General features: G+C 42.0%; 1 protein-coding gene across 1 annotated transcript in view; it reads right to left on the reverse strand.

The window, feature by feature from the left end:
- Positions 1 to 1,211: 1,211 nt before the first annotated feature.
- The window catches only part of dve (SATB1_N and homeodomain domain-containing protein dve), a 42,507-nt gene continuing 25,110 nt past the window's right edge, over positions 1,212 to 18,608 (reverse strand). Inside the window, exons 3-7 of the mRNA XM_043414245.1 lie at positions 7,618 to 7,763; positions 7,203 to 7,505; positions 3,510 to 4,049; positions 3,009 to 3,386; positions 1,212 to 1,733 (exon numbers count right to left, since the gene is read on the reverse strand). Of these exons, the coding sequence (XP_043270180.1) occupies positions 1,557 to 1,733; positions 3,009 to 3,386; positions 3,510 to 4,049; positions 7,203 to 7,505; positions 7,618 to 7,763 (1,544 nt within the window). The 3' untranslated portion in view covers positions 1,212 to 1,556. The remainder of the gene's footprint in view (positions 1,734 to 3,008; positions 3,387 to 3,509; positions 4,050 to 7,202; positions 7,506 to 7,617; positions 7,764 to 18,608) is intronic.

The following is an 18,608-nucleotide window of genomic DNA, read 5'->3' on the forward strand; positions in this document are numbered from 1 at the left end:
GTCTGGTTTTCATGCTGCCCCGAATTTACCAAAACCTAGGCACAACACTCCAACCCCCTTATCATAAACGATCGTATATCTCGTCATCTTTGTGTTATATTCCTACTTGTATACGAAATTGAAAATCTCTCGTGTAATCCCCCCGACGATCCTTGCCCTTCGGGATTCTCGACTTGTCGTTTCTGTTCTCCTTTGGTACACCAACCTTGTATACGACGTCAGCTCGCTTTTGTCCTCTTGGCAAATCTACCAGCGCCCTTCTAATCCTCCTTCTCAACGAAGAAGAAAAAGTTTCGGTAGCGTTCGACCCTGTCGCTGGCTATCGATATCTCCGGGAATCAGAAGTTGATAATAAGACGTTAAAAGAGTGAAATTCTACAAGCTGTCCGCTAGCTTCGAACCGCACTTTTAATGGACCAAGTCCGGTGACACATTTTTCATTGAGCCTTCTAAGTTTGAAATAAATAAAAATTGGTCAGTTTCGTTTCAAAAATTGTCATAAAACTCTTGTTATCGAGGCGTGTCGTTTTTTGGAAAAAAAACGTCATTCCTGTTGCTTCTTAACCCTTCATAACTCTATTAGAGAAAGTCTGAGCAGTGAGCTTAGATGCTTTATCAATGGTTCGAATAAATAGCGCTGAAGCGTGAAACGTTTTGATGCTTGTATTTCATAGAACGATTCGTATCCATTGACCCATTGTCAAAGGTTTGAGTTAGGGCTGACTAGATGACAGAGGCAACCCTCGCTCGTTTTCTTATCTACTCGGCAGAGATAGATTTTACTCGTTTTGCCAAATGCGACATTCCAATAAGTATACGTACCCACGTGTGTATCAGTAACCGTGTGTTTGCTCATTGTCACATGCCTCGGAGCCTCGAGACAGTGAACGAGCTCCCTATCTAAGCGTTTCTAAGCGCAATGACTACCGATATGTTTTCTCTCGTATCTGCGGAAACTCGTCCTCGATTCGTTTTACCATCCCTTCCCCGACTGTACACTCAATCCAGACGAACGTGCAGCAGTGTGAATTGAATCGAAGCTGGCAGTTAGTGCCTTATCATCGATCCTGATCTTCCAAGCAACACACGAATCGACAGATGGATAAATCTCGAATGAAAATTGTTGGAAATGTTCAGTGAAAAAAAACATTTAATGGAACATTTCTTAAGGGAATAAAAAAGGGACATTAAAAGAAGGTTGAAGTAGCTCGTATGTTGGCATACATTTTTATTAATCGATACCATTCGTCGTATTTACAAATTTGTTTTATTCTTTTTCGTCGTAATCATAATTCATGATGATAATTAATAGTTAATGATATTTATCAGTTACGTGATAATTACAGCAATAATAACAGCCTCTCGGGTAGCATACACTGGGTGCGCAAATTTTTTTCCCTTCAGGAAATACCCACATCGCTTCCAGATTTATAATCAACCTGGTGACTTTTCGCAATCGTTTATCTCGCTGCTTCGGGTATTTTTCTTTTATTTTTTTTTTTTTCGTTAAATTACATATCTCCGTCGAAATTATTATACAAAGGAGCAACGGTAAACTAGTCCGCGTGATAGGAATGTGGTTGCGGTGATTCACCGTCAAAAAGTGCCATCTTTAGGCGCTTGCATTTGGCACGACGATTCTTGAACCAGAATTGTACGTTCTTCGGTTCAAGGCGAGGAAACTTCTGACGGTAGGGCATTCTGTTCAATTCTTCCGTATACTTCAGTATAAGCTGGAAAAACAAATGGTAGGTCTACATCAAAGACAAATAAGTTATTGCATTTATACGCGACGTTTTTATAAGAGGGTTAATAAACAGAAATCAATTTGCTATAAATACTCATAAAGCAGAATTATTGAATGGAATTGCTTTCTAAACTTTTTTAATTTTTGTCTGTTAGCGTTGAAATCCCGGCACAACCGCTGGCAATAATTTGAATAGAATATTAACATTCATACGCGTACACTGAGAGGAAAAATTATTGAATTTGAGAACGTGTATTTACTTATTAAATCAAAGTATTGTTTCGATTATTTATTTGTTGAACCAAGCGAATGACTGTTGATTTGAAAACATATTTTCATGGATCTATTACTTCATTATATTAAACTCTTATTTAATAGTATCAATTAGACGCATGATAGATTTGATTAAATTTTTTTTGTTTGGATTAATTACATTAATCGAATGAAAAACATTAGATTATTTGAATCTACAAAACGACTTCAATACGAAATTGCTTTTTTCGAACAAATTATTTTCTTGCAATAAATTCATCATTATTTTATTTCTAAAAATATTTTTATTAAAATAATTAATCTAATCGTTACTATTAAATAAGAATTTAATATAATGAAGTGATAGATTCGTGAAAATATGTTTTCAAATTAACAGTGATTGTTATGGTTCAACAAATAAATCATCGAAATAATGCTTTTTGCAACTTATATAATTCCTTTTTCAGTTTATATCTAACAATATCGTGGTAGTATATTGGATAGCGTGCGTACTTAGAAAGATGTAGGTAGGTAGGTAGGTAGATCGGTATCGAATCCCCATGCAGGTAGGAATTTTTCTTCGATTAAAATGGTTTCAGAGATGTACCATAATAAACTGTGATAACCATCACGAGCAGTGAAAAATAATTTTGCAATTGATAACATAATATAGTTAAAATACATAAACACTATAATATAGTTGAAATCATGGTTCATAAAAAGAATAAGTGCTTCCTTCAAAAACATGCATGTTTTGAATCATAAAATGTGTTTTATTGATTCAAACTACATATTACATATAATTGATAAAAAATTGTTAGATTAAAGCAACTGCTGTTATTGAAAGAAAAATTTATGAAATTGACTGAAATAAATTAACTAAGTAAACTACATTTTATTGGTTCTAGTAATTTTGTCTCTCAGTGTAAAGATGCTGCTCTTCATTTGACCGACAAATTAATTAGTATACATCAAGAGAGTCTGGTCTCATTAATAAAATGTCTCTTACCGCATGGCTCGGATGAGTATTGTGAGTGAACCAGTTTTCAAGTCTCGGGACTTCCGTAACCGGATCGATGAACGTCCGGTTTCTCTTTCGCCTTTCGTCGAGCATACTCGTTGGACAACCCGGTGGTCCCCTCGGCGGTAGATACGGTGACATGTACATTATGCCGTGGCCAAATATTGGACTCGGCACAAGGGAGAACCCTGATGGCAAAGAAGTTGTGGTACTGGCCTCGTCGTCTTCGGAGCCTGACGATACTCTCGCCTCTTCGCGCTTAACTGCCGGTGCGGATATCGGTTGTTGTTGATCCTCCGGACGCGTTGTCAGCGACAGCGGACCAACCGGTGGACTGCTGGGTGGTCGAGGCGAAGGCGAGATTGACTAAAAAACAAATAAAATTCAATTAGCATTAGGAATGATTGATATCGATGGTGTAAGTGGTCGATTATTATCATTATTTTCATGACTAGTGATACTTTGATTGCAGCACGTTTCGAAATTCACCTGATGCCTCGAATCCTCTTCTTCGTCGCTACAATCTTCGCTGATAATGCTCGCTCCACGAGGACTGAGTCCTGGTGGACTATACCCGTTGATTCCTCGCGTCTCTGCCCTCTTTTGCGCTGCCCTCGCGTTCTTGAACCAGTAAACGACGTTGTTCGCTTCCAGTAATTTGCGTCCACGCCTCGATTCCAAAGAATTCAACTCGGAAACGTAATGCTGTATCTGCTGTCGCGTCGGATGTTGATTCTCGCCGAACCATCTTTGTAAACGGGGCAACTCGAGTTCTGGATCAAAGCTCGTGCGCATCCGGGTTTTGTGTGAGTAGGGCAACATGGCGGGATGTGGTGGGCCTATGGGACCACCGGGTCCAACCGGACCACCCGAATCTGGTCTGGGGCTTTGGGTCTGATGGTGATTCGACGATGGCATCATTGAATTAAGTCCTAGACCCATTTGTTGCTGCTGCAGCCAAGCTTCGAAATTTCTCCTCGTTTCTTCTGACAACTCGTTTCCTCCGCGACACAGCGACGATAGAGTCATCTGTGAAGAGAATAAACAAAAGGCCTCTGGTATAAACAACGGTTAGAAAAGAATTAACAAATAAATGAGTTAACCTTATTGTGCGGAAAAGAGCACGAGCAGGAGGCGAACAAAAGAGGCTCGAAGTGAGTTACGACTCGCAGACGTGAGAGAACCCCGCGATTATGGAAAAGTTCTCGTTCATGTACGAAGACTGGGGTTGCGTGTGCGCTGCTTATCGACGTGATTTATAAGAACAAACATGACAAGAGAGAGAAAAAGAGAGCGGTGTGGCTGAAAACACACGAGGATCAGTCATACGACGCCACTTAACGACGTAATCTTCGGGGATCCGACGATCCCGCGTTTTCACGGTAGCTCCCCCATTCCAAATTGGCTTTCAGCTATCATTTCCTCAATGAGTTTTTTTTTTTCATTCTCATTCGGTTGAAATCTGACCGAAATCGTTGAGAAAAAATTTTAATGAATTTTATGTCCTCGAATGGTTTGAGCACTCCCGCCTCACTTGAAAAGAAAAATCATGGGAATTACAGTTTTTGGGGTGATTCAAAATCTGGATTGATTATGATTCATCCAAACATAATATCTCTGGTTCATGTATGCTGGTCTAGCGAATATATTTGAAAATATATCACGCGTCATTCTTATACGAATACCTGCATCAAAGCGTTTTTCAAAAGTCCACAATGATAATCTTGGCATGAAAATTCTTCGGGACATAATCATTTACGACAGTGACAATAAAAAAAGTAGAAGCAATTTAAGAAATCATTCGGCAAACATTGAACCAACGGGAAATCGTGTCGTCACGCTCCCGCACGACGCGGGCAGAGGAGCGAGGGAGAGACAAAGAGCATCATCTCAAAGCGCTCAAGCTTATCTTTTAGACGTGTGGCTCACTCGCTTTTGAGCCTGATTTACGCGTTTTATGCATACAGAACGCCGGCGTTGAGAGAATAAACGAGACGAGCACACTTAGGAACTGAGATGACGCAGTTTAATCAGAACGGTATAAGAAGAGTCGAGGATGTCAGAGACCTGCTGACGATGGCGATAATTTCTCTGACAACAATATCCAGATAGAATACCGAAGAGAGAAAAAAATATGCGAAGGCGTATGTGGCTCGAGACGATCGTAGTAAATCAAACGCTGTGCGACTCAGCCATTTAGATCAAACAAACTTTAGCCCTATTCTGAAAGAATTATAGTTATCATACAAAATATCCGTCGTAGACGCAACCAGGAGAATTCGAATCTAACGGAACTTGTCGACTTTTTATCAGACGATAGAATGCAACATAGCAACTCGGGACTGATTTATGATTCAATGATTGAAGGTAAAAGTTGGAGTTGAGATGGTTCGTTATATTCGGTCAAGGCACAAGTAGATAAAGGCGGCTTCGAGGATGTCCTTGGAGAAATCTTCATCGTATATACGTCTATCTATTTACGTATTTATATGATAGAGGACACATAGTCATATCCATCAGCCAAGATGCAACTGAAGTTCCGAGTTTTCAGACCCAGTTAGGCCGAAAATTCAGCAAGCAAATACATACATATGACTATGTATATATTTACACGTATATATTATATACTCCGATGCATATACGTGTATGAGGACGGTAGAGGAGGATGGATGGTGAAACGTCTGTCGGGAAAATTGGTAATCATAGACCATCGTGAGCGGCATTAAAGTTCGTTGGGTACGATACATATAACGGGATCTTCAAAGAGGTGCACTTAGATAATGCCCAGCCCCGGGGTTGTACAACCCCCACCTCGCTTTCGTCCGGTTCCTTATACACTCTGTCGCTTCTGCTGCCTTCCTTTTCTCTTCATCTTTCCGCAACGTGAGTGAGAGAAGCCTATAGCCGTCAGTTTTGCCATCTTACGCCATCCCCACCGACGCTCTAAACCGTACTGCTGCAGATGCAGCGAGTCTCTTCAGCTCGCCGAGCTCACCAGACCACCAAGACGAACGCCACCCTCTCGAGATCGCAGGGTGAACGTCCCTCGATGGGGAGGCTTTTGATGAAGGCTCCGCGAATTTACTTGAGTAAAGGGTAATCCTATCACACGCTACGGCTATGAGAGATCTTCCGTATTCGGAGAGGACTCTGCGTCCTCTTCCATCTTCTCTACGTGAGCTACGAATAGCTCGAAAATTGAAGGAATGAATATGGCATGGAATTTACGATTTCTATGCTTTACGAACTTGAGATACCGGAACTTGAAATCCGCGCGTTCTTTAACTCGACGATAACCACGACGACTCGTTTTAGAGGATGTTAGATTCGTTCTTTTACGAGACGATCTACTACGAGACTGTTTATTTGAAAGCATTCGGGGAAAGATTAAGGACGACTAATTGAATTCACGAAGAGTGCCCTCAGAACACTCTTCATCTGTGGTAACCCTCGCGATTGCTGATTCAACCAGAAGAAAATTAACACTTCTCCTTCCCGAGGGCGATGTAGCTTTCTTTTTGAGCCTGGCACGAGGCTTTTTGACCGTTCCGGGCATTAGCAAGTAGTCGAGGTTAAGTCGAAACCGAGAAAGCATTTATTTAAGGTGGGGATCAGCGTGTTTCGGCGCGGTGAGTGAAACCCGGAAAGCGAAAGAGAACGGGAGGATGCTGAAGATTACTGGACGGAAGCAAAGGAATGAAGCGAAGCAGAGGTCGGCAGGATCTACGAAGACGGAGGCGTTGATGACGTCGAGGGAGTTTCCTTTCTCGCGATTTTCGAGCGAGCCTCTCTACCCGAGACCCGGTGAACCGGAGGACTTCTTAATGAGATTAAGTGTCCCGGCGACAAACACTCTCTGGCTAGATTTACATTTTATACATTTTTAAGTGATCTTACCACCGTGCCAGCCACACACACACACACATACACGCGCTGCTGCATAATACCAAGTTTTCTACAACTTGTCTTAATCTTCTGACGAGATTTTCAAACAACTGGAATAACTCGGCGACAAGAAAATCCTCGAGTTTGAAATTAACGGCCTCGTCATCGGCTCGGTTCGCGTACGAATTCATGCAAACCGAATTCACAACAAAAGTGAGTTATCCTACGTCAAGCGGTATTGCGAACAACAATTTTATAGAAGGATCGTTTACGTTGAAAATTTAACGATATTCTTACCTCATCCAAGGGACAACCGGCTGAGACCAAAAGTGCATGATTGTGAAGTAACAGAAGCCTCAACATTTTGTCACGAACATCAGCCGTAGGACTCGGGGGCGGTGGTCTCAAACGATAAACTTGAATCTTCAATGTAGCCACCGTTGTCAACTCGGCCAAAATATCGCCAACCGTTCGTAGTGGCTCATCCGCTATTTTTTCCATTGGCAACGGTTTCCAATTCCTTATAACGATGCTACCTCTAGCGCTGGGTATGAGATCCGTCGGATATCCGAGGCGTACGAGAGCCTCGCCCACCAAATCCTGAAAAATAAGCGCATCGTTGAATGAAAAATGAGCAAATATTTCAACGACTTTGGTGAGAAATAATATCAATGGTAAGATTCTTTCGATGATCGTCATCTTCGAAACTCACCTGAAATGGCACAGCGGCTGGAATAATGACATAAGTATCAACTTCCACATGTGGATTCCGCCATTTTTCACGAGCCACGCTCAGTCGGCTTTCGACAATGCTGTGAATCGCTTCAACCACGCAATGAACAGGAACAGGACTTTTGCCTGCAACACGAAAATATCAAGAGATGGTAATCTTTCTCCAAATAAAGCTCCTGATTAGCAACTTTCAGTGGCAATCATCCACAGCTTCCTTGAACATTTATGGTGATCAGAAGACAAGATAAAGGATCAAAAGTTAGGATTGCTACGATGAAATACTTGTGTTGAATTTTTAGTGAATCGTTATTCGGATGTCAACAGCCTTACTCGTCACAATACGCCGACAATCTGTTGTTCCGAATTCCGAAAGTAAGGTGCTCTCCTAGTCACCGAAGAGAACAGGAAAGCACAACTAGAAAGTGCTCCAGGGGAATATGATTCAGCGATGGGGTTGGCTGGGGAATAGTCTGGTAAGTGGGTATGACGATTGTGGGTGGTACAGGAAAGCTACTACGGGTATAACCCTTGTGCTAAGCGTATGCAGATCTACTCGTCTGTCCCGTTCTCAGAGTACCCGAGACAATGGGCGAACGTTGCGCTCAGGCACAATGGTCTCGATCCTTGTTTAACCCTGACTTAAGTCCCGCGAAGTCTATATCCCACTCCGGTACATCGTAATCCCAAGACCTTTCTACTCCTCGTGCTTTCTAGCATGAGCTCGGTGAATCATCAACCCTCGGCTGGAATCGGAGTCTCCTTATCAATGGAATAAAGTCTTTGCCTTTGCCGCTAATAAACGTATTACGAAAAATCTCTAATCGTTGAGAAATGCGGAGTTTCGATGGTTCGAGATCAATGAGAGATGGAACAATTACCAAACGTTGAGAAAGAAAAAAAATTTATATTCGCACGCCTATTCTCGGATAGCCAAACTTGGCGTTGCGAAAAACCCATAATGACGCTAGAATAGCGTAATATTTTGTTGTGTTAGAAACGCTATGTTTGCCAGATCATACGCCTGCGTTCTTTGCGTTACAGCGCGACGTTACTGCGTGGCGCATCCCGGTCGGGAAATGCTTTTTTTTTCTGTGCGCGACAATGTGGCCAAAGAGCGAAACTCGATGCTCGTGCTCACTACATCGCAATTGCAACATTATGGCGCTAGATCGACGCACTAATGTGGGGTTCATCGAACGTTATGATAACATGTTTAACAGCATTTTAATCTTGTTTAACCCTTACTAGTCACACCTCAAGTTTCTGTCGTAATATAGTCACGCACGGGGTCCAAAGTACCCCACTCACTTTGGGGGACGATAAATTATTGAAAAACTGCAAAAAAAATAAAATAAAAAAAATAAAATAAAATAAAATAAAATAAAATAAAAATACTGCAATGTATTTTGAACTTTTAAGAAACGACCATAACGATTTTATTTTATTCGTGTTATTTTTAATATTAGAAAAATGTCAAAGAAAAGAATGCAGGAAAAATGACTTTTTTTCACAAAAATTGATGTAGAAATCGTCATTTTCAATTAAAAAAAAAAAAAATCAACTTGTTCTATAAACCTGAGAAATCACGCTTTCAGAGAGTATTAATTAAATTTGTCACACTGGGGTGGATCGGACCTCAGATCTTCGCACGGTCTGACTTGATCGACTACCAAAACTAAACTATCGGGCCCTTTCAAATAATAACGATGAGGCTCTCTTCTCGAAGGTTCGAACTATCGACCGAGGGCGCCACAAGTCCCATTTTCTCGAAATTTCGATTTGGTATCGTCGGTCGAAAAACGGCGGGGTCCAGTATACCCCGTATGACTATTAAGGGTTAAAAATCATGGATCGTAAAATAACGATTTTACAGAAAAAATAATTTTATGACGGCCATGACGGTCACGGAAAAGTTCTAACGCACGAAAATGAACAAGACTTGCTACTAAAGCTATTTTTGTCCAATTCTAGCACACATTAACTATTAAGGCTAATAGAAAAATGAAAATTGAATCTACACTTGAAAATTAGTGAGCTGCAACTGGTATTGAAATTTAAGACGTTTAGTTGAAGCTGTCTGCGGCAAGATTTCATTATATTTTAAAAATTAATGTCGTCCGAAATATCAATATTGCAAAAGATATTTATGGGATCGTTACTAGCAACGTTTCTCATTATACAGCCACCAACAATAGAATATATTCTGTTTATGGAACCAGCATCCTTCAGATCCGAGTTTCGGCTAAAGTCGAGTCTCACGAGACTTGGACATGCCGTGTAAAAAATGCATACATATCAGATGAAAAGATGAATAGTACTTAAGTCAAATGCATCCGTTGACGAAGAAAGGATCGACAGTTTTTGCTCGGGTGTAGATTACGTAGATCCATTAACCAAAGTTTTCTTTGAGTTTATTTATGCTCAATATACGGTACGTACTAGAGACTGCACGTATACAGAGGTATATGATGATCTCAGCATCATGGACGCTCCGACTGCCCAGGTTGATGGCCAACAAAGGATTTACTTTGAAGCGACTATATTAGGTATTAATGCCTCAACTTCCGTGCAGAGGGAAAGCTCGGACTCTGCGTAGAGCGCGAGAGTATAACAACGAAAATCCATGGTTTTCGTTAGCTCTTGCAGCATCTCTTCAGCTGGATCTGGTCCAGTAATAGTGGTAGAGCTTGAGCATAAGATGGGTCGCAGGAGACTTCAGGGGGATGCCGAAGAGTAACCTTCGACCTTCGACGTCGCTTATATACAGTGCGCTTTACTTTTGTCTTTCTCTTTGGTTCCTTGTTCCCAAGCTCTGCTGACCGGTGGCTACCTTAATCCCAAGACCGTATAGTTTTCATTAAGGGGAGAGAAGAGGCTGAGTACCGAAAACGACGACTATCAACCCACTGTCTTTGTGTCGGGATCAGCTTGCCACGAGACCACCTAACTTTCCACCTCTCCTCTCGCCCTCATGCGCACCAAGGTAATTCGCCTGGGTTTAGATGTGAGACTGCTCCATGCTGCTCGCACGATTACGAGCCTCTACCTTCGATCTGCGTGTGGACGTCGCACGATGCTCAATCCCTCCGAGCTCTCTGACATCATCCACCGTGTTACGGATTCCGTTGAGGATCATCCCCTAAGTGGAGGCACTAATGTGTTGACTTATCCTTGAGATTTTTTATCAATACGTCATTGAACGAATCATTCTATGAATAAAATCTATATTAGTACCAGCTCGCTGGTTTTGTGATACAGCATTATTGATTCGCTGCGCGTAGATTTCCTTGAGATAATGATAGACGAAAATCCAATGCGGGATTTCTTAAAGGACTCTTTTGGTAAACGGAAGGGAAGAAGTGGCAACTAAAGTGTAACGAGGCGAAAAGCAGCGAGGAGAGGAAAGACATTTCTCATTTCTGGCTCTGGAGGTCAAAGAAGTGTCTCTCTCGTATCGCACTCTGGTTATCTTACGCCTCACCCCTTCGTCGAACAACGTGTCGCTCGGTCTTGGGGCCGCGACGGAAACGCCCGTTGCTTCGGAAGCTTCACAGAAACCGCGTCTTTTCGTTCTTTGACAGTTCACGTCCAGAGATAAGCTTTTCCGCGCATTTCTCGAGAACTCAAAAAGTGAGAAGTGAAAGAGAGCACTGCGCGACCATCCGGGAAAAACCCCTTGAAAACGACGAGAAAATCCTGACTACCCCTCGACCCATCATCTTTCTTTCCCAGCGTTTGGCTCTGTGTTATTATTTCTGTGTTATTATGACGAGCAAAAGTCGAAGTCGACTTGGCTTTCTAGAGGGTTGCCATTTCCTTTCGGTTCGTCCATGTCCATTTTCGTCTGTTATTTATATATCCCATTTTTAGAGCTGTCCTTTTTGTTCTGCATCTCGCTGTACGAGCAAGGACACCAACTCGTTTAAATTGATTATCATTCTTTATGCTTTTCAGCAAAGTCCGATCAACCAGCACGATAATACGGACGAATTGCTTCTTTTCCCAAATCAATTTCGTGCTTAACACAGAGACCAAAGTGAAAACTTGTTACGAGTGATTCGAAATCGGGGGGTTCAGCGTAGCACGAAACCGCGAATTTTTACGTCTCGGTATTCAGTGAGGGTGGCCGATAAATTAGCGAAACGAGATATTCAACGCTCAAACCTTCGTGGCGTTCTCTTCCTCCTCTTTTGCTCTTTTTCGCATACCAGCAGTGTTGATACAAGATAAAAAGTTTCGAACATATTTTTCGACACGGTTAACTTCTTACCCTCTCGCTACGAGCCCATCTCCTCGTCCTCGTCTCTTTCGCCGGGCTCTTGCCATTTCTGCCACTGGGTTTGCGTCTTTTAATGGATAAGAGATGTACTAAAAATGACGGAGAGCAAGACATAAATTGTACGATTTTTTCTCTTTTTCTCTCCCTTAATTTTCCAGACTATACAAAGCAAAAATACTGTTCAAGAGGCCACGCTGTATAAGATTATCGTTTTGTTGAAGCAGAGCTCGAGTTTTTGAGCTTGAAGAATTCACCACAAAAACGTAACAACTGATGGGATAAAATGTTGACTTCGAGATCTCTCTTGGCTCATAATTATATGCGCACATCGCATACGACATGACGCTTGTATTTTAAACTATACAATGTCGAGATTGCAAAGTGCTGCTGCAGTTGTCGGGCCTTATCGTTATCTCGATCCGGTCGTTTCGGCTTTGCTCGTACATGTGTACTGTTTTACGTTTTATGCACACGCATGTACATAACGAAAACAAGAGTTACGAGCACGACGAAGACGCAGAATCAACCTGAGCAAGTGAGAGAAAAAGAAAAGACGAGGGACGGGGGAGAGAGAAAGAGAGCGAGTGGTGACGAGGACATGGGAATGTAGGCGAAGCAGCACGACGGATTATTTATAGGTCCTAAGGTTTCTCTTCTTCTTCATAATCCACCCAAGCAAAGAGCCTAGCATCTTGCTAAACTTTTGTTAAAGACACCTTTTTCAACGATATAAGCATACGTGCATCGCTGCCTGGCTCTTGCATTATCTACTTACCTTAAAATCTTTTAAAAATCTCCAAATTTTGTGACGAACAAAAAATGTATAATTACAAACGGAATCAAGCTTGAATTAAAGGCGTGAAAACAAAAAGAAAAACAGCTTAAAGGCAAATAAAAACATTCCGCAACATTGTTCAAAAATCCCATAAATGTACAGAGACCTCCGAGGCAACGCCCGACCATCGTGTATATATAAATCGAATTAGCACAATAAATGAAAAAAAAAATCAATCTTGAATTGTATACGAATTTTTAAATATTTATCAGACTTTCTTCCAGAAATATTTTTCAAGTATATTTTAGATGATATAATTTTTTGAAAATAAATTTAACGAGTGCACTGGATTATATTTCTAGATAAACAATGATCTATTTCCTGTCATCCATAAGCGGCGATGAAAGATTCAAATGTGTCTCGAAAAAAGAATGTACTACAAAGTCGTTGAAGAGTTTTTTCGAACACGCTCTAAATTAGCTCATTTCCGGTTCGAGAGCGAGTCTATATCCTAATCGCAAACGCTTTTGAGCGAGAGGACGAGAGAGAAGGAAAGCGTGGGCGTTCTAGTATCTGGAGGCTGATCCGGCGGATGTCAGACTTGGAAGATAAGGGTCCCAACTCTTTCGAAGAGACTTTTATCACTCTCAGGTTTCCCCTCATTTGCGCTTTTGCATTTCGTTCCCAGTAAATCCTTAATCGGAATAGTTTCCTCATACTTTGGTACTCCGGTCTTTGAATTTTTTTTTCTTTTTCTCATTAACGAGTGTAGATATGCTGCAGTTCGTAGGCTCCTTTTTTTCTTACCACATAATATTGTTTTCAACTCTACAATAAGAAATGAAATATGATAAATTTATCATTTTCATCACTGCCATTTGCTGCATTGGTATTTTTCAATCACGTACATTGGAGCTTGTTGATACATTGTTGAGAAATAACTTTTGCTTAAAGCTAAACTTAGCATGGGATTTGGAAGGTTTCGTCGCGTGGCCGGTGATCTTATAAGCTCCGGAAGGTTATCTCATTATGTCTTATCTAGTGCTTTCAGCCGACCACCCCCTTTCCCTTGTGAGGCAAAGCATGCGCTCTTTTACGCGTCTACTTTTCACGTTCAGCAGAGGGAACGGAAGAATCGGAGATTCGAAAGAGAGAGAGAGAGAGAGAAAGGAAGAGATAGAGAGGAAACGTAACGTTGAGCAGAGAGCAGCTTAGAATGCACGCGAGGAGTCTCGGACTGTGAACACGCGAGAATCATTCTGGATGTGTAGACAACCTCGATCCCAGGATTCCGCAACGTTGACATTTCCATTTCTACCGTACGGAAATGCAATAAAACCATCGTTACGACTTTATTAAACAATTCATTTTTTCGCTAAAATTAACGACAAAACAGTTCCTCAGTATTTAACGGCTGCGTTCGAATCTAGTGTGCCCAATTCCCGGTATTCGACATTATTCTAAATCCCGTCAATTTCAGTTTCCATATCCGAGAGGACTTTCGAAAATAAACCTAAAATGTTGTCACCCGTAGAGCCTTTTTTTCGTGTAATAACGCAAAAAGCCGAAATTCTCTAGCTGTGAAAACTCATATGTGTATAAAGTTCAACGCGTTGTATAACTGTACGAATACGCATTGGTAAGGAAGGGTTAAAACTTGGTCTAAGACGCTTAGAGGGTAAGCTCTTATACAAGGTGGAGCGAATAAGAGAAGAGAGAAGGTCCTAGAGAGGCGAACGTGTTGCGTTCACTGCCTCCCTCAGCCTCTCTGCCCTTATTTTCCTCTGTCTCTTTCTACCCATCATTCGTGAGTATCACGTGTCTTATGATCTAAACACATGCGTCGCCCGTACACAAAAGTGAGATACATGCATTAAACTGTGACTGAATTTTCTCGAATATACAAATCCAGAGCACACACACGCGCGCGAGTTGGAGCACGAGCGTCCGTAAATAAGAGGCGAGAAGAGCGAACTCTCGAGATATCGTGGTGTGCGAACACGTGAGACGATCGCAGTTACGAAGCAAGGGATGTCGAAGAGACCGGAGACTGGCGGAGGAGGTTGTACATAAGATGTATTAGAGGGTTCATACGAATTCTACGGGCCAGAAGCGCCCTTTATACGTGCGTGCATCCGGAGATTAAAATTACTTTGCTGAACCGAGAGAGATGAGGGCAAACGACAGAAAAAGAGAAGAAGAGAGAGGGAGCGAGCACGAAAGTGGTAAAGGGTTGGCGGGCTTGCGATGATGTGCGCAACGGCACTGTTACGATGGTGGTCTTCGTGCTTCTGGGGTGGAAAGAGAAAACGTCTCGTAAATTTCTCGGCTAAGGAGCTTAATTTGGGATTTTCGGTAACGAGTTATTGCTCCTTGTATTGCTGAACAGGCCTCTTCGAGGGAAAAGGATGCAGCCTCATTGATCGAAGATGGAACATTTCCAAGGGAAAAATTCATCGATGAAAAACAATACTTTCATATTTTTCGAAAAGTAACTTAAATAAATGAAATTAACGGTATTTTGAAAACTTAATAAGGTTCTGTGTCGCTTGTGATTGGAGGATGTTCGAATTTTCGAACCGTGGCGCAATCTTTCACTTACCAAAACTCTAAATGAAAATCCGATAATTGCAGGAATTTCGGGATCGCTTTTGATCATCTACTGGAAAGAAAATTCAGTTGGTTTTTTTCTATGTTCGCGATCAAGAGGAAATAGTTGTAGCTTCGGACCGAAATTCGTCCGGGTCCAGGAAATTTGCTTCGACCATAATGCTCGATAATTCGTGGAAAGTTATTATCGAATTAGAGTTTTGTTGATACGCGGTAATCATCCAAATTTTGATAAATAATCCTCGCAAGCGGAAGTTGGAAGAGATATTGGTCAGCATTTCCTGTGGTATGTTGTCTGCTTTAGTTGTTACTTGATAGGAAAGCGCGATCTCTCCACGTCGACATGACGTGTTGTAAATCCCAAGGGCTATTCCGTTGTGGGCGAGCAGCTATACTCGCGAATTCTGTGTGCCGTCTTAGCTCGAATCTCTTCAGGGTTTGCATGTACAAACCTTCGCAAGGGATTCAGGAGATCTTTGCATTAAAGCGGGCAGAAGGGAAAACGCTGCGGAAGAGAGAAAGAAAGAGAGCGAGGGAGAGAGCAGAGATGCGCTTAACGAAGGAACCAAAGGCATATAATCCACAAGGGGATTTCAGCTGACCTTTCCCTGGATAAACGAGATAGTGAAAAAAATCGTAAATTCTCCTCCAATTGAAATTTTTCGATTTCATGATTTTTTTACAAGGTGTGCATTAACTTTTTTGGGTGAAATTTTTATATCTCCATCCCGAGACTAAAGTCGTCAGGTAAATTGAAAGAATAGTCGATTCTACCGTTGACTGTACTCGTGATTAATTCATCAGCCACTTAATGTGCCTCGAGCAGGTTGCCGATGCTAAAGTAGTGAGTATAAATTTATTTATTTTTGACAACTTTAAAAGACATTCCAACGTTGCTGGAACGTTCGGGCCGCGCGAAGAGAGACTTCGTAAGGCAGGAATTATTGAGTCGTAATCTTGTGGGTTTTCCGTTGGTACCGGGCTGCTGTGGTGACCTCTGGCTCGAGATGAGGATGGCCGGAAAAGACGAAGATCTTTGAAGCGAGTGGATAGAGAATTCGCTCTAAACCGTCGGTTCTGTCTTGCCTGTTCCGGCTTGTGTATGGAGAAGCAGGATGGAAGTTTGCACTCCTTGGCGTAGAGTATTCGCGAATACCCAAAGAGAAGACTTGACTCCCTCTCCCTCTCGCTCTCTCTTTTCCTCCGCAGCAATTCCTCTCTATCTTTCGTTGCAGAGCGCGATGCGCAGGGGGGTTAAAGGGCTCCTTAGCGGAGATCTTAGGCAAATCCAGCGTGAAATCGCATCAGAGCATTTCCCCCTTTACGAAAACCACCACTTACTCGTACCCCGTCAGATCTTCCCTCCTCCCTTACTCTTCGTGCCTCTCTTGAATTCTTAGCGAAACATTCCCGTCATCAAATTTCCATACTTCCAATTATTTTTTCATTTCCAACTGAATCAACAAATGCCCTTACGAGACGGATGCTGGATGAACGCTTGAAACAATTGGCCAACGTTTATCATCGAAAATTTAAGGAGGTTGAAGCGTATCTTATGTTAAAACGATTTTCCAACTTTGCACATAAAAATTTTTAAAACAGTAAGCTTAAGACAGTATTAAACTTCTCGCGGGATATGCCGATGCATGATTCACCGTCGTGAAATTGAGATATTTATTGTTGAAGTTTGCAATTTTTTGAAAGCTTCCATAAGAGCCCATGTTTAACCTTGTCATTTTCAACAATGAATATCTCGATTACTAGGCGGTGAAACCTCTTCAAATTTTTCACACATAATTAAGCGCTGTTCAAGAAGATTCACATAAATTTTCAATTAATTCATTTGGAATAATAAAATCTAATGTATTTTTCGTACGATGTCCTATATACATCGCTTCAACTTCCTTAACAGCTTCAAACGTGCAATTTCATTTTTGTGGCGACTGCACATTCGAAGGCTCGACATATTATCCAGCTTGTAATAAGGAAAATTTGGAGACACGATGAATTATTGTCTCGGTGGATTATCGAATGAATATTATTGAGAGTTTGGTGATTGCGTCACATGATTTAACGCTGAATAATATTATAAAGAGGAGCATTACGAGCTTGTGAGATGAAGCTTGAAGGCATAACCGTACAGACTAATCGTTCGACACCTCGGCAAGTTATAATCCGCTCGTCTCTATGTATCTCGGTTCGCATACAGCCTGCGGCTTATCTGGATTTTTGGTGCGATTCTCAACGAGGAGAAGCCAGATATAGCGAAAAAGAGATAAAATGGGAAGGAGACCAGTCGAGGGAAAATGGTCGAGCAGCTTTTGACGTCCCAACAAGCGTAAGTCGACAATTACTCAAAGCGTAGCGTTTTCTACTGGCTGTCACTCGCTCGGCTGATATCTCTTTTATCCCCTTTTCTCCGTGGTGGCTATGCGTACATGTAAGAGAAAGGGAACGACTCGTCTCATCTTCTTTCCCATTTTCCCTACTTTCCATCTCTCGGTTAAGGTTCCTTGCCTCTTAATCAAAACACAAGAAAAGACATTAAAACCCGTGCTCTCCGCGGCTCGCAGCAGTCTCGGTCCTCTCTTGCTCTTCCCCTCTTTCTCGCTCTTCCTTGTATCTTGACTCGAAATAGAGTGTACCAGTGGACTGAGAGATAACGGTCCCCCGTTGGCATTTCGCGCGATCTTCGCTGCGTTTACGCTTCCTCTTCCCTCCCCCTTGTTCTTTCTCATTTTTGCCCCCTTCGTTTTCTTCGCTCCCTTCGCTCTCTAAAAGACTCTTCTCGCCTGTGGCTATCTCTCGTGCTTTTTCTCGGCGTGCGTTAAGCTGCGCCTTCGCTTTTTTTTCCTTACAACGATCCGAGATACGAGTGGCACTTTGGTACGTTACAATGTTATGGAGAGAGCGACGAATCAAAGACAATGCAAACATTGATTAGTGAGAGATAAAAAGTCGAGTGAAAAGAGTGCGAAGCGTTCGTTTTTATTCGTGGAACGTTTACTTTCGAAAATTGGTCAATTCTTTCATTTCTCGACAACCAAGATTCATGAACGAACAAACCTGCTCGCATTCGATCGTGATCAAAAAGAAACATCGATCTCGCGCACTAAATTGGACGTCTCAGATCCACGCGCCTTGGCCCGCAAGAAAACTAGATCTCTCAATACACATCGGGTGAATACATAATGTGTAATCCTCGGGGTATGCGGACTCGACGTCTTAGGCTAATCTTGTTAGTTGCCTTAAGCCTCCGGGCTGACCGTCTCTCTCTCTCGCGCCGTGCTCGTTCTCTCGTCTTCGC

The sequence above is a fragment of the Venturia canescens genome, chromosome 3 (assembly GCF_019457755.1).
Source record: "Venturia canescens isolate UGA chromosome 3, ASM1945775v1, whole genome shotgun sequence".
Taxonomy (NCBI): domain Eukaryota; kingdom Metazoa; phylum Arthropoda; class Insecta; order Hymenoptera; family Ichneumonidae; genus Venturia; species Venturia canescens.